At 43.6% G+C, this 14473-nt stretch overlaps 1 protein-coding gene across 3 annotated transcripts in view; it reads right to left on the reverse strand.

The window, feature by feature from the left end:
- AKAP11 (A-kinase anchoring protein 11) overlaps window positions 1–14473 on the reverse strand; it is a 112051-nt gene that overhangs the window by 48602 nt on the left and 48976 nt on the right. For all 3 annotated transcript variants that reach the window (XM_073663908.1, XM_073663909.1, XM_073663910.1), the window contains 2 exons: window positions 7784–7831; window positions 5784–5909 (listed from right to left, as the gene is read on the reverse strand). In XM_073663908.1, the coding sequence (XP_073520009.1) occupies window positions 5784–5909; window positions 7784–7831 (174 nt within the window). The remainder of the gene's footprint in view (window positions 1–5783; window positions 5910–7783; window positions 7832–14473) is intronic.

Below are 14473 nucleotides of genomic sequence, written 5' to 3' on the forward strand. Positions count from 1 at the left end.
GAGAATTACAGAGACAAAGAAAATTAGGGAGGGACCACAGCTTGAAGCACCCTTCTCCCGAAAGTGAGATCTGCAGAGCCACCCAGACCCAATCTATAGTGCCTATAGAAAGTAGAGGGAGATGACCAAGTGGCAGCCTTACAAATTTCCTCAATGGAAAGCCCTGTCTTCTCCGCCCAGGAGGTTGATACCGCTCTGGTAGAATGCGCCCTCAATCGCTCCAGTATCTCTTTATCCCCTGAGGAGTATGCGAGGGAAATGGCCTCCTTGATCCATCTAGCGATTGTAGCCTTTGAGGCATTACAACCCTTTCTAGCCCCCTGATAGCAAATAAATAAGGACTTATCCTTTCTAAATCCACGTGATACTTCTAAGTACTTTAATACGCACCTCCTAACGTCTAAAGTGTGAAGCCTCTCCTCTTTTTGATTTTTGGGCGGGAAGCAAAAAGTCGGGAGAACTATCTCCTGGGTTCTATGGAATCGAGTGGCCACTTTAGGAAGAAAGGCCGGATCAGGTTTTAATATAATCCTATCGTCCAGAATTTGCGTAAATGGAGGGCATATTGAAAGGGCCTGTAGGTCACTGACTCTCCTGGAGAAGTTAGGGCTACTAACAGGACCGTCTTTAGGAAAATAATTTTGGGAGAGACTAAATCTAGTGGCTCAAAAGGAGGACTGGTCAAGGCATCTAATACAAAATTCAAATCCCAGGGAGACATCTTTACTTTGGTAATGGGTCTACACCTAAAGGAAGCTTTTATAAAACGGGCTATCCAATAGTTATCTGCAATATTGGAAGAAAATAAAGCCCCCAACGCCGACACCTGTACTTTCAAGGTACTGGTAGAGAGACCCAATTCTAAGCCCCGCTGCAGAAATTCCAGAATTTTCCCAATAGGGGGCCCCTCCTCCACCTTAACTTCTGCAAAGGACAGAAACTTCCTCCAGGTCCTGGCATAAATACGGGTGGTAACAGGTTTTCTGCTAGCCAGGAGAGTATACACTACATTTGCGGGGAATCCTTTGTTGGTCAATAACACCCTCTCAAATTCCACGCCGTCAAATGTAGACTCGGGGTTGGAGGATGGGAAAGTGGCCCCTGAGTGAGGAGGTCCGGAATCTCCGGAAGAACCCAGGGATCTGATATGGACATCTTCCGGAGACAAGGGAACCACGGTCTTTTGGGCCAAAAGGGGCATATGAGTATCACTCTGGCCCGGTCTGCCCTGATCTTTCTTATCACCGCTGGGAGCAGGATCATGGGAGGGAAGGCATATGCCAGAGGAAATCTCCAGGGAACCATGAAGGCGTCCACTGCCAGGGGTTCTTCTCTGGGGTCTAAGGAACAAAAAATTTTCCACTTTCCGATTAGCTCTTGTTGCGAATAAGTCCACAGTCGGAAGGCCCCACATTTCTACAATTCTGGAGAATATTCGCGTATTTAGGGACCACTCTACCTCTTTTACGGAAGTACGGCTGAGGAAATCCGCTGTGATGTTTTCCTTCTCTTTTAGATGAGTAGCCGAAAGAGAGGGACAATGATCTTCGGCTTTCAGCAGAAGTGTGTTAGCTACCCTCATCAAGTTTCTGGAGCGGGTTCCCCCTTGGTGGTTTATGTAAGCTACCGTGACTTGATTGTCCGAGAGTATACGGACATGCTAGCCCTGTAAATATATAAGGAACTCGTTGAAAGCATGCTGCACCGCCAGAAGCTCCTTAACATTTGATGACAACTGTCGCTCACTGCTTGACCAGGTTCCCTGCACTAATCTCCCTTCAAAGTGAGCTCCCCAACCTGTAGCACTTGCATCAGTGGACAAGACTGCAGTTGGACTACATTCCCAGGGAACCCCTTTAGCAAGATTGTCTTGTCGCAACCACCAACGAAGGGACCTTATGGCACGAGGATCTAGCGTAAACTCACGGTCTAGATGCCCCTCTAAAGCTGCGTTATTGTACAACACATCCCACTGAAAAGCTCTTGAATGTAATTGTGACCAACGAACCGCAGGAAAAGTGGAGGTGAAGGTTCCCAATAGTGACATGGCCTTACGGAGAGACATAGAAGGTTTACGTATACATTGTGGTACCAACCCCCGGATTCTATCAATTTTTTCTTCTGGAAGACAACATAGCTGTTTCCTGGAATCTAATATGACCCCCAGATATTGTTGTACCTTGAGTGGAGATAATCTAGACTTTTCTAAATTTAGAAACCACCCCAAGCTCTTTAAGACCGACATGGTCTCCCGCAGGTGGGTCTCGCACTGAACCAACGAGTTCCCCACTATCAGGAGATCATCCAGGTAAGGGATAATTAGAATGTCCCATTCTCTTACATGTGCCATAACTTCCGCCATTACTTTAGTAAAAACTCGCGGGGCTATAGCTAAACCGAAGGGGAGTGCAGTGTATTGAAAGTGTTTAACCACCCCGTCAATTTCAATGGCCAGCCTCAAGTATTTCTGATAGTGACTATGAATTGGGATATGGTAATACGCATCTTTGAGATCGAGCACTACCATATAGCAGTGGGGAAAAAGTAACTTTATTACGGATTTTAAAGACTCCATTTTAAAGGTGTGTATTTTAAGGAAATTATTCAGGGATTTCAGATTTATGATTGTCCTGAAACTTCCATCCGGTTTCGGAACCAAGAAGAGCGGGGAGCAGAAACCAAGACCCTTTTCAGCTTCCGGAACCTCAATCAGGAAGTGCTTTCTTATTAGGGTTTGTACTTCCGAAACGAGGGCAGCCTGGCGTTCTGGGGAAGAACTGGAGGGAACAACCATGAATCTTTTGTGAGGCAATGCTTTAAATTGAAATTTAAGACCATACTTAATCAGGCTTAAAATCCAATTACTATGAGAAATCTGTTTCCAAGCTGGGACAAAAAAATGACAATCTCCCTCCCACCTGGGCTGATTGTGTATCCCCTGGCTTCTGCTCAATTTTTGGAGACGGACCAAAGAGTAGACCTCTACCTTTTCGACCCCTTTCGTCAGACTTGTCTTGCTCCCTGAAATATCTCTTCCGGAAAAATTTCCTCTTCCGGAACGATCTCTTAAAGGAGGGTAGAGGTACTGATGGAAACCCCCTCTTAGGGTCCCCAGCTTTCTCCAATAAGTCATCCATGGTCTGACCAAAGAGGTATTCTCCTTCGCATGGGATTGTGCACAGTCTGGATTTAGTCTGTAAATCCCCTGGCCAGCATTTAATCCACAAGGCTCACCGAGCCGCATTTGACAGTGCTGCTGATTTTGCTGCCAACCTTACCGAGTCCACAGATGCATCCGCAAGAAAAGCTGCCGCCCCCTGAACCAGTGGAAGGGAAGAAATAATGTCTTTCCTAGAAGTCCCATCCTTCAACTGACTGTCTAGCTGTTCAAGCCACACCATCAGGGCTCTGGACGTGCAGGTAGCTGCTACTGTTGGTCTCAGTGCTCCCGCAGCTGTCTCCCATGCCCCTTTCAAGAAAGTATCAGCCCGTCTGTCTAGGGGGTCTCTCAATGCACCCATATCATCGAACGGGAGGGAAGTTCTTTTCGCTGCTTTAGTAACAGCAACATCCAGCTTGGGTGCTTTTAACCAGGAGGAACACATAGCATCCTCAAATGGATATTTCCTTTTAAAGGATGGAGGAACACTACCCTTCTTGTCAGGTTTCCTCCACTCCTTATCAATGAGGTCTTTCACCTTTGAATTTACCGGAAAGACCCTTCTTTTCTTTAGCCCCAGACCACCAAACATAACATCCTCAGGTGATTTCTCTGCCCTCGTATCCACTATCCCCATTGTAGATCGGAAAGCTTTTACTAGGGCATCGACCTCCTTCAGGGGAAAGCACTGTCTATCTGGCTCACTGTCAGAGGAAGAGAAGGCGGAGGAGGAGGCGACCGACAGTTCAGAGTCTGAACCCGGCTGGGTTTCTTGAGGAATATGCCCAGACTCTGAACCCTGCAATGCTTTGCCTATTTCTTCCCTTATTAAAGTTCTTAGGCCTAGGGAAAAATCTGGGGTTTCCTCCGACATCATTTTGCTAATACAAAGCTGGCATAACATCTTGCTATATGAATCAGGGAGTAGACAGCTGCATAAGGCACATTCTCTGTGCTTGGATTTCGAGGAACATTTCTTGCTCTAAAAGAAAGTTATAGATGGAAAGAAGGAGGAAACATTAGCAGAACTTTCACGAAGATTCCACTCACCCCACAGAGCCTTCGGTACCGTAGAAGCAGAGGAATCCAACATGCATGGCGAGGAATCACGCCGCATCGCACCGTCCTTCCCGCTCTTAGTGACAGCTCTTCTAGCTGAACGACCAGACCCTAGCCGGGAATGGCGCTGCGCCACTAGTATGTTACCAGACCCTTTATATACTGGCCATACCGGTACCATGTGTGGGTGTGTGCTCTTTTTTTTTTTTTTTTTTTTTTTACCCAGGAGGGCGTTACCTGCTCCTTGGTCTTCCTCCCCAGGTGGCCAGGTGGGCTCCTCGCCGCCAGGACCTTAATCCCCCGGCGTTCAGCTGCTCGCGCGCAAAATTCAAACGAGCTCCGCCCCTTCCGGTGATGTCACAGGGACTTCCTGCCCGGCGCACCGGAAGTCACGTCAGTAGGTCGCGCCTGTCACGTGCCCCGCTGGTGCGACCTGGATCTCCAGCAAATTGTAGCAGGGGGAGGAAGCCCGCTAGCGGCCCCACACCTGGCGGACATCTACCTCCCCGTGAGGCGATGTCGCGCCCGCCGCAACGCTCACGGAGGCGCCCCACTGAGCCGCCCCACTGAGCCCTACCGTGGCGTCTCCAGAGGACCGGGACCGGCTCCAACCACCTGCTGTGGCCCTCTCTGGGACAGGAGTCCATCTTCTGCAGGTAAGCCTGCGAGGTCTCACATCATGGACAGGAAACCTAAACTGAGGCGGGAAGAGAGGGCCGCCCTTTTTAACCTGTAGGTTTCCTGTCCTTGATGGGCGGATCCTCTCTCTCACGCGGTGCTGTCATGGGAGACCGAATAAAATAATGGTTACTCTTTAAGAGCTAAGCCTAGTTTCAGCTCTTCCCCAGTATACATGATATCTGTTTAAGAACATTAAGAGGAGAGTCTTAGGTTAGAAGAGAGTTAGGGACCATCTAAAATAAAGTATACCACATCCTGATTGGATAGCTTTTTCAGTGCTTGATTAAAAAAATGTTAACTATGCAACCTTATATTTTTTCATGTACAGCAATAGTGCAGCCCATGTATTTATTAATCGCACAATGTATGTATATGTTGATAAAAGCACAGTCATGGCAGGCACGGGGTATGGTGGGTATGGTGCGGCCTTAGCTCCTGAGCAGCTCCATAATACCTCTCTGGACAAGTGTTGTAGATGTAAGAAGCTCGTCACCAAAGGAGTAAAGCAGTTGTGTAGTTTTGAATAACGCTTGGCAACAATAAAAACTTGATACCATTCACTATAGCAAGGTCTTCACGAATTCTTATTACTTTTTAAGATGCGTTAATGGCCCTGAAGCACCATCCATAGCATCCCCTATATACATAGCTACAGAGATAAGAACTTCTCTATGCATTCAGTACATATCCAGGAGAAACTGTGGCAGACTTCCAGGAAAGTTTTTTATCCTCCAGAGCTAAGGTTCAGTGCCCTAACCCAGTATGTAATACCCTGTGCACCCGCACTCATGGCACATGTTCCTCATCTCACCAATGTCCCAATGATGCCTTACCGCCTGTATTGCAGTGGATACTGTTCACAAGCGCGCCGGTCAGCATTTACCTGTGTTGCATTTGATTTATTTGCTTCCTTTCCATCTTTTAATAGAAGAATTTCATTTTCATTAAGGTTGCAGAGATGAAGAGATCTGATTAGTTCTGGGATGTCTGAGTGAAAAGTTGCTGCATCCTATATAAAAAGAGAATTACAAAATGTACAAGCTCTGTAGAACTATACTACATGATGCACAAAATGACAAAGCAGTCGCAGGTTATTAATAAATTCTTACTAAATAATCCCATAGAAGAAGCATAGAGATAAAAACAAGAGGCGCTCGCTGTGTAACACCGAGGGTAACCAGTAAAGGCAAGTTGGGGGATTGGTCGCTCCCGTGATCAGGTTGTGCACGGCACAACTAAATAACGACTGATGTATAATCCAATCATGGCTGCTGCCCCGGCTGCTGTACACCAAATGGAGAGAGGAGTGCGGTGGATCAGATGCCTGAGGATGGAATACATTCTACTCCGAAAAGCGCTGAAATAAATTGGAAGTTTTTTTTATACTTACCGCCTGGATTACCCTTTGTCAGCAGCAGCGCCAGGGATCCACCGCACTCCTCTCTCATTTACATATGAGAGGCATGGAATCGACAGTGTAAATATAACACAAAACATCACAACTTTATTGAAAATGCATCAGATTAAAATATTATATGTAGATCTTAGATCCACCACACATTACATCACCACACTAATGTAAGTTTTACTTTTCTTTCTTAGATTTTTCTATATTCGTACTGGCTGATGTGTACTTAAAAGGCAGCAACCTAACACTTTGTGTTTACTGCGATCTCTTGGCTGTCATTATTATCTTGACGTTATATTTACATATCTATGATTATTGTATATATGATAAATTGTCTTAATATCCTAGACCTTTTTATCTTTTGGATTTACAGCTGCTATATTGTGTTAGGCTATGAGCCCACGATGCAGAAATGAAGCAGAAAATTTCTGCAGCATTTCTGCATCTCCCTGGCAGAAAAAACGCATGCGGATTGTACATGTGTTTTTCCTGCCATGGACAAGTGGATGTGAAGCGTTCTTCCTTGCATTTCCGCATGCAGATTGACAAGCGCTTTCCAGGCGATTTTAGCATCACTTGGAAAGTGCTTGACAACTAGGTCACACTATATAAATCCATGCAAACAGCATGGATTTATATAGTGTGACCTTTAAATGGTTAAAAAAAAAACAAAAAAAAAACCTATACTTACCTTCCGATGGCCCGGGGTGTGTAGCTGCGCTCCTTCCTGGCTGCCAGCTGATCGTGGGACACTGCACTGAAAGACCTGCGGTCACATGACTGTGACGTCACCGCAGGTCCTTCAGTCCGGCCCGCAAGCACAGGGAAGGAGACCGGGGGCCGTCGGAAGGTGAATATAATATTTATTTTTTATTTTATTCTTTTTTTTACAGGTACAATGGTACCCAGGTCTGGATGAGAGTCTCCTCTCCTCCAGAACTGGGTACCATCCACACATTGAAACGCATATAATCCGTGAGTACAAATGTACTGACACGGATTATATGCGTCTCAATGCAAGTCAATGGCGGCGATTACGCCGCGCTTCTGCAAAAATAATGGACATGCTGCGGATTTTTGAGCACAGCATAAATGCTGCAGAAAAATCCGCAGCATGGGCATTGAAAGTGCGGAATCGCATAGGGGACCATGGGGTGCGGATTACCAAGCGTTTATCATGCGTTTAAGCTGCGGAAATTTCCGCACCAAAAAACGCATGAAATACGCATCGTGGGTACGCAGCATTATGCAAATTTATACATAGACCTATTAGTGTTTTGATGGTGTTATCTTTAAATGTGAGAGATAGATAGAGATATAGCTACATACATATATATAGGTTGGTGTTCTTAAATTCTTATTGAGTCAAATTAGAGATTATTTATATTCTGTAATAAAACCACAAGACTAATATTACACTGGCAGACATTACATATAGATATATATTTGTTTATTTCTTATGCATGCTGCTGTACCTGAATATTTCCTGCTCCTGCTTCTTCTGAAAGACCAAGGAAAGTCACCTGCAATAAGATGATTGATTTGATTAGCAGTTAGTGGTATAGGCAGCTTTTACACACACATACATATAGTTTTAAAGGGCAATTTTAAGAGTAGATTGTGAACAGCAATTTGTATTTCCAAACACTCAAATTACAGAAAATTCAATGCAAAAAGTCAAAATCAAAAACAGGACTTTAGGTATAAATAAAAAATGCAGTTTTGAAGCCGGCACATGTACAAGTTATGGCAGAATGATGAAGTACGGGCACTGCAATTTCACCCATTTCATTAGATGATCAATGTACAGTCAGATATAGACAAAGAGCACCACCTAGAGGTACAGTTTATATAGCACACTGCTCCTAGAAACTTGGAATATTTCATTAAAACTGCAATGGATCTAGAGCACCACCAAGAGTCAGATGCACATTATTTCAGAAAATGTTGTTACCTTAAAGTAAATCAAGCACAAAGAAATGTAATATCGGATCTGTTGATTGTTTGCTCGTCCATTATGGAATTTCTTTTAGGCCATCCCCTAGTGTACGGCTATTACCAGAAGCTCTTCTCAAGAGCGGGAGCCATGCACGTAGCAGGAAATAAAGCAAGAGGACATCAGATTCCCAGATACTCTCCTGGGCATCATCAGCAGGATACAGGTGCTAGGAAATGGGCTGTCATGACAGCAGTTAGGACATCAGACAGGGTATATGTGTTTGGGCTACTGCTTACTAGATATACTGAATGAATAATATGCTCCTGCAGCGCCACATCGAACAGTGATTTCTTATTTAATCAATATACTATTCCTGGATAAAAATCTTCAGTACTAAAATCAGCAGTTTTAATAGACTCTGAACCTTATAAATGCATGAAGAAATTATGGCAGAATTTGCCCAAGCTATTTTAAAATATATCAGTGCATATTCAATTCTATTAATCCCTGAACAGTGGCATATCATGGACTGCAAGCTCCTGGGGCAAAGCAAGTGTTTTACGCCACCTAACCCGTGGACCATTAGCACTCCCTGAACCCCTTCCACCAGTTCAGTGTTGAACTCCTCATGTATGTATAAAGTTTACATACACTATATAAAAAGACACATATGCATGGTTTTCTCAATATCTGACATGAAATCAGAATAAACCTTTCCCGTTTTAGGTCAATTAGGATTACCATCATTTTTAATAGTTGCCAAATTCCAGAATAATGAGTGTGAGAGTGAGAGAATGTTTTACAGCATTTTTATTACTTACTGCAAAGTCAAATGTTTACATACAGTTCATTAGTATTTGGTACCATTGCCCTTAAACTGAATGATGTTTGGGATATCCTTCCACAGCTTCTCACAATAGTTGGTCGGAATTTGGGCCCATTCCTCCTGACAAAACTGGTGTAACTGATCCAAGTTTGTACATCACCTTGCTCGCAGTTGCCTTTTCAGCCTTGCCCATCAATATTCAATAGGATTGAGATCAGGGCTTTGTGATGGCCACTCCAAAACATTGACTTTGCTATCCTTAAACCACTTTGTTACCATTTTGGCAGTTTGGGGTCATTGTCCATTTGTAAGACCCATTTCCGCCCAAGCTTTAACTTCCTAGCTGATGTCTTGAGATGTTGCTTCAGTATTGCCACATAATCTTCTTTTCTCACGATGCCATCTATTTTGTGAAGTGCACCAGTCCCTCCTGCAGCAAAACAACCCCACAACATGATGCTGCCACCCCCCGTGTTTCACAGTTGGGATGGTGTTCTTAGGCTTCCAAGCTTCTCCCTTTTTACTACAAACGTAACGATGGTCATTATGCCAAAAAGTTCAATTTTAGTTTCATCAGACCACAGGACATGTCTCCAAAAATTAAGGTCTTTTTTCCTGTGTGCATTTGCAAACATTAATCTGGCTTTTTTAGGTTTCTTTTGGAGTTATGGCTTCTTCCTGGCAGAGTGGCAAAGCACGTTCATCTCTGGGACACAGAACCCGTCTCCTTCCTGAGCGGTATGATCGCTGGCCATTCCCATCTGGTTTGTACAGATGAATGAAGCACCTTCAGGTATATTGAAATAGTACCCAAGAACGAGCCAGACTCCTGCAAGACCTCAATTCTCTTCCTGATATCTTTAGACTTTCCCATGATGCTACACAAAGAAGCTGTGTTTTTCAGGCGTGCATTAAAATACATCCACAGGTGTGTCTCTAATTAACTCAGATGTTGCCAAACAAACCATCATCATCATATGTCAGGAGAAAATGAAAGGATTCATCCAGTCAGTTCAGCGCTCCCAGGAGACAGGCACCAGGCAGAGGTATTAAAAGTCTTCAGAAATTTACTTAGATAAAAATCATCATAAAAAAAGATACATAGAACAACGCGTTTCGGCTATATATTGGTACAGAATAGCCTTCCTCAGGTAAGATCTGAGGAAGGCTATTCTGTACCAATATATAGCCGAAACACGTTGTTCTATGTATCTTTTTTTATGATGATTTTTATCTAAGTAAATTTCTGAAGACTTTTAATACCTCTGCCTGGTGCCTGTCTCCTGGGAGCGCTGAACTGACAGGATGAATCCTTTCATTTTCTCCTGACCTTCATTCCACGGTCTCCTGGCTGAGAGATCCGTTGTATCCAGACTATAGCTGCACACCAAGGAGTCAAGGCATCTCAGTCAGACCTAAGAGGTCGATACGCTATGCCACAAGCTACATCAAAGGTGAGCAAAGTAGCTTCTGAAAAATAGCTGAACCTAATAATCTGCACTTAGATCTGCGCCTGTGTTTTCTGTCTTTTCCCCTCTCCTAGACCCTATAGCCTTGGGGTCATATACCTCTGATCATCATCATATGGGCAGTCCAGAATTGTTTAAAGGCATAGTAATCGTAGTGTGTGTAAACTTTTGACTTTGCAGTAAGTAATAAAAATGTCTTAGAATGTTCTGTGTCCCAGAGATGAACGTGCTTTGGTCCGACTTGTGCATATCAACCCAAGGACAAAAGCAAAAGACCTTGTGAAGTTGATGGCGGAAGCTTGTAAGATTGTGTCAATATCCCCAGTGAAACGAGTACTGTATCAACATGGGCTGAAATGCCACTCTGCCAGGAAGAAGCCATAACTCCAAAAGAAACATAAAAAAGCCAGATTAATGTTTGCAAATGCACACAGGAAAAAAGACCTTAATTTTTGGAGACATGTCCTGTGGTCTGATGAAACTAAAATTGAACTTTTTGGCATAATGACCATTGTTACGTTTGTAGTAAAAAGGGAGAAGCTTGGAAGCCTAAGAACACCATCCCAACTGTGAAACACGGGGGGTGGCAGCATCATGTTGTGGGGTTGTTTTGCTGCAGGAGGGACTGGTGCACTTCACAAAATAGATGGCATCGTGAGAAAAGAAGATTATGTGGCAATACTGAAGCAACATCTCAAGACATCAGCTAGGAAGTTAAAGCTTGGGCGGAAATGGGTCTTACAAATGGACAATGACCCCAAACTGCCAAAATGGTAACAAAGTGGTTTAAGGATAGCAAAGTCAATGTTTTGGAGTGGCCATCACAAAGCCCTGATCTCAATCCTATTGAATATTGATGGGCAAGGCTGAAAGGGCAACTGCGAGCAAGGTGACGTACAAACCTGGATCAGTTACACCAGTTTTGTCAGGAGGAATGGGCCCAAATTCCGACCAACTATTGTGAGAAGCTGTGGAAGGATATCCCAAACATCATTCAGTTTAAGGGCAATGGTACCAAATACTAATGAACTGTATGTAAACATTTGACTTTGCAGTAAGTAATAAAAATGCTGTAAAACATTCTCTCACTCTCACACTCATTATTCTGGAATTTGGCAACTATTAAAAATGATGGTAATCCTAATTGACCTAAAACGGGAAAGGTTTATTCTGATTTCATGTTAAATATTGAGAAAAACATGCATATGTGTCTTTTTATATATATAAACTTCTGGGTTCAACTGAATATAATATAATATAATATAATATATATATATATATATATATATATATATACACATACATACATATGCTGTATATACACACACACATACAGTGGGGAAAAAAAAGTATTTAGTCAGCCACCAATTGTGCAAGTTCTCCCACTTAAAAAGATCAGAGAGGCCTGTAATTTACATCATAGGTAGACCTCAACTATGAGATACAAAATGAGAAAAAAAAATCCTGAAAATCACAGGACCTTGAAATGCTTCTTACGAAGCCACTCCTTCGTTGCCCTGGCGGTGTGCTTGGGATCATAGTCATGCTGAAAGACCCAGCCACGTTTCATCTTCAATGCCCTTACTGATGGAAGGAGGTTTGCACTCAAAATCTCACGATACATGGCGCCATTCATTCTTTCATGTACACGGATCGGTCATCTTGGTCCCTTGGCAGAGAAACAGCCCCAAAGCATGATGTTGCCAACACCATGCTTCACAGTAGGTAAGGTGTTCTTTGGATGCAACACAGCATTCTTTCTCCTCCAAACACGACGAGTTGTGTTTCTACTAAACAGTTCTACTTTGGTTTCATCTGACCATATGACATTCTCTCAATACTCTTCTGGATCATCCAAATGCTCTCTAGCAAACTTCAGACGGGCCCGGACATGTAATAACTTAAGCACAGGGACACGTCTGGCACTGCAGGATCTGAGTCCCTGGCGGCGTAATGTGTTACTGATGGTAGCCTGTGTAACGTTGGTCCCAGCTCTCTGCAGGTCATTCACTAGGTCCCCCCATGTGGTTCTGGGATTTTTGCTCACAGTTATTGAGATCATTTTGACCCCACGAGGTGAGATCTTGTGTGGAGCCCCAGATCAAGGGAGATTATCAGTGGTCTTGTATGTTCTCCATTTTCTAATTATTGCTCCCACAGTTGATTTCTTCACACCAAGCAGCTAGCCTATTGCAGAATCAGTCTTCCCAGTCTGGTGTAGGGCTACAATTTTGTTTCTGGTGTCCTTCGATAGCTCTTTGGTCTTCACCATAGTGGAGTTTGGAGTGTGACTGTTTGAGGTTGTGTACAGGTGTCTTTTATACTGATAAGTTCAAAACAGGTGCCAGTACTACAATTGGTGGCTGACTAAATACTTTTTTTCCCATATACTGTATATATACAGTACAGACCAAAAGTTTGGACACACCTTCTCATTTAAAGATTTTTCTGTATTTTCATGACTTTGAAAACTGTACAGTCACACTGAAGGCATCAAAACTATGAATTAACACATGTGGAATTATATACTTAACAAAAAAGTGTGAAACAACTGAAAATATGTCTTATATTCTAGGTTCTTCAAAGTAGCCACCTTTTGCTTTGATGACTGCTTTGCACACTTTTGGCATTCCCTTGATGAGCTTCAAGTGGTAGTCACCGGAAATGGTTTTCACTTCACAGGTGAACTCTGTCAGGTTTAATAAGTGGGATTTCTTGCCTTATAAATGGGGTTGAGACCATCAGTCAGGTGGATACACAGCTGATAGTCCTACTGAATAGACTGTTAGAATTTGTATTATAGCAAGAAAAAAGCAGCTACGTAAAGAAAAATAAATGGCCATCATTACTTTAGGAAATGAAGGTCAGTCAGTCCGAAAAATTGGGCAAACTTTGAAAGTGTCCCCAAGTGCAGTTGCAAAAACCATCAAGCGCTACAAAGAAACTGGCTCACATGAGGACCGCCCCAGGAAAGGAAGACCAAGAGTCACCTCTGCTTCTGAGGATACGTTTATCCGAGTCAACAGCCTCAGAAATCGCAGGTTAACAGCAGCTCAGATTAGAGACCAGGTCAATTCCACACAGAGTTCTAGCATCAGACACATCTCTACAACCACTGTTAAGAGGAGACTTAGTGCAGCAGGCCTTCATGGTAAAATAGCTGCTAGGAAACCACTGCTAAGGACAGGCAACAAGCAGAGGAGACAAGTTTGGGCTAAAGAACACAAGAAATGGACATTAGACTAGTGGAAATCTGTGCTTTGGTCTGAGGAGTCCAAATTTGAGATCTTTGGTTCCAACCACCGTGTCTTTGTGCGACGCAGAAAAGGTGAACGGATGGACTCTACATGCCTGGTTCCCACCGTGAAGCATGGAGGAGGAGGTGTGATGGTGTGGGGGTGCTTTGCTGGTGACACTGTTGGGGATTTATTCAAAATTGAAGGCATACTGAACCAGCATGGCTACCACAGCATCTTGCAGCGGCATGCTATTCCATCCGGTTTGCATGTAGTTGGACCATCATTTATTTTTCAACAGGACAATGACACAAAAACACCTCCAGGCTGTGTAAGGGCTATTTGACCAAGAAGGAGAGTGATGGGGTGATACGCCAGATGACCTGGCCTCCACAGTCACCAGACCTGAACCCAATCGAGATGGTTTGGGGTGAGCTGGACCGCAGAGTGAAGGCAAAAGGGCCAACAAGTGCTAAGTATCTCTGGGAACTCCTTCAAGATTGTTGGAAGACCATTTCCGGTGACTACCTCTTGAAGCTCATCAAGAGAATGCCAAGAGTGTGCAAAGCAGTCATCAAAGCAAAAGGTGACTACTTTGAAGAACCTAGAATACAAGACATATTTTCAGTTGTTTCACACTTTTTTGTTAAGTATATAAATTCCACGTGTTAATTCATAGTTTTGATGCCTTCAGC

The sequence above is a fragment of the Phyllobates terribilis genome, unplaced genomic scaffold (assembly GCF_046119375.1).
Source record: "Phyllobates terribilis strain yellow unplaced genomic scaffold, ASM4611937v1 Scaffold_2__4_contigs__length_985480577, whole genome shotgun sequence".
Classification (NCBI taxonomy): Eukaryota; Metazoa; Chordata; class Amphibia; order Anura; family Dendrobatidae; genus Phyllobates; species Phyllobates terribilis.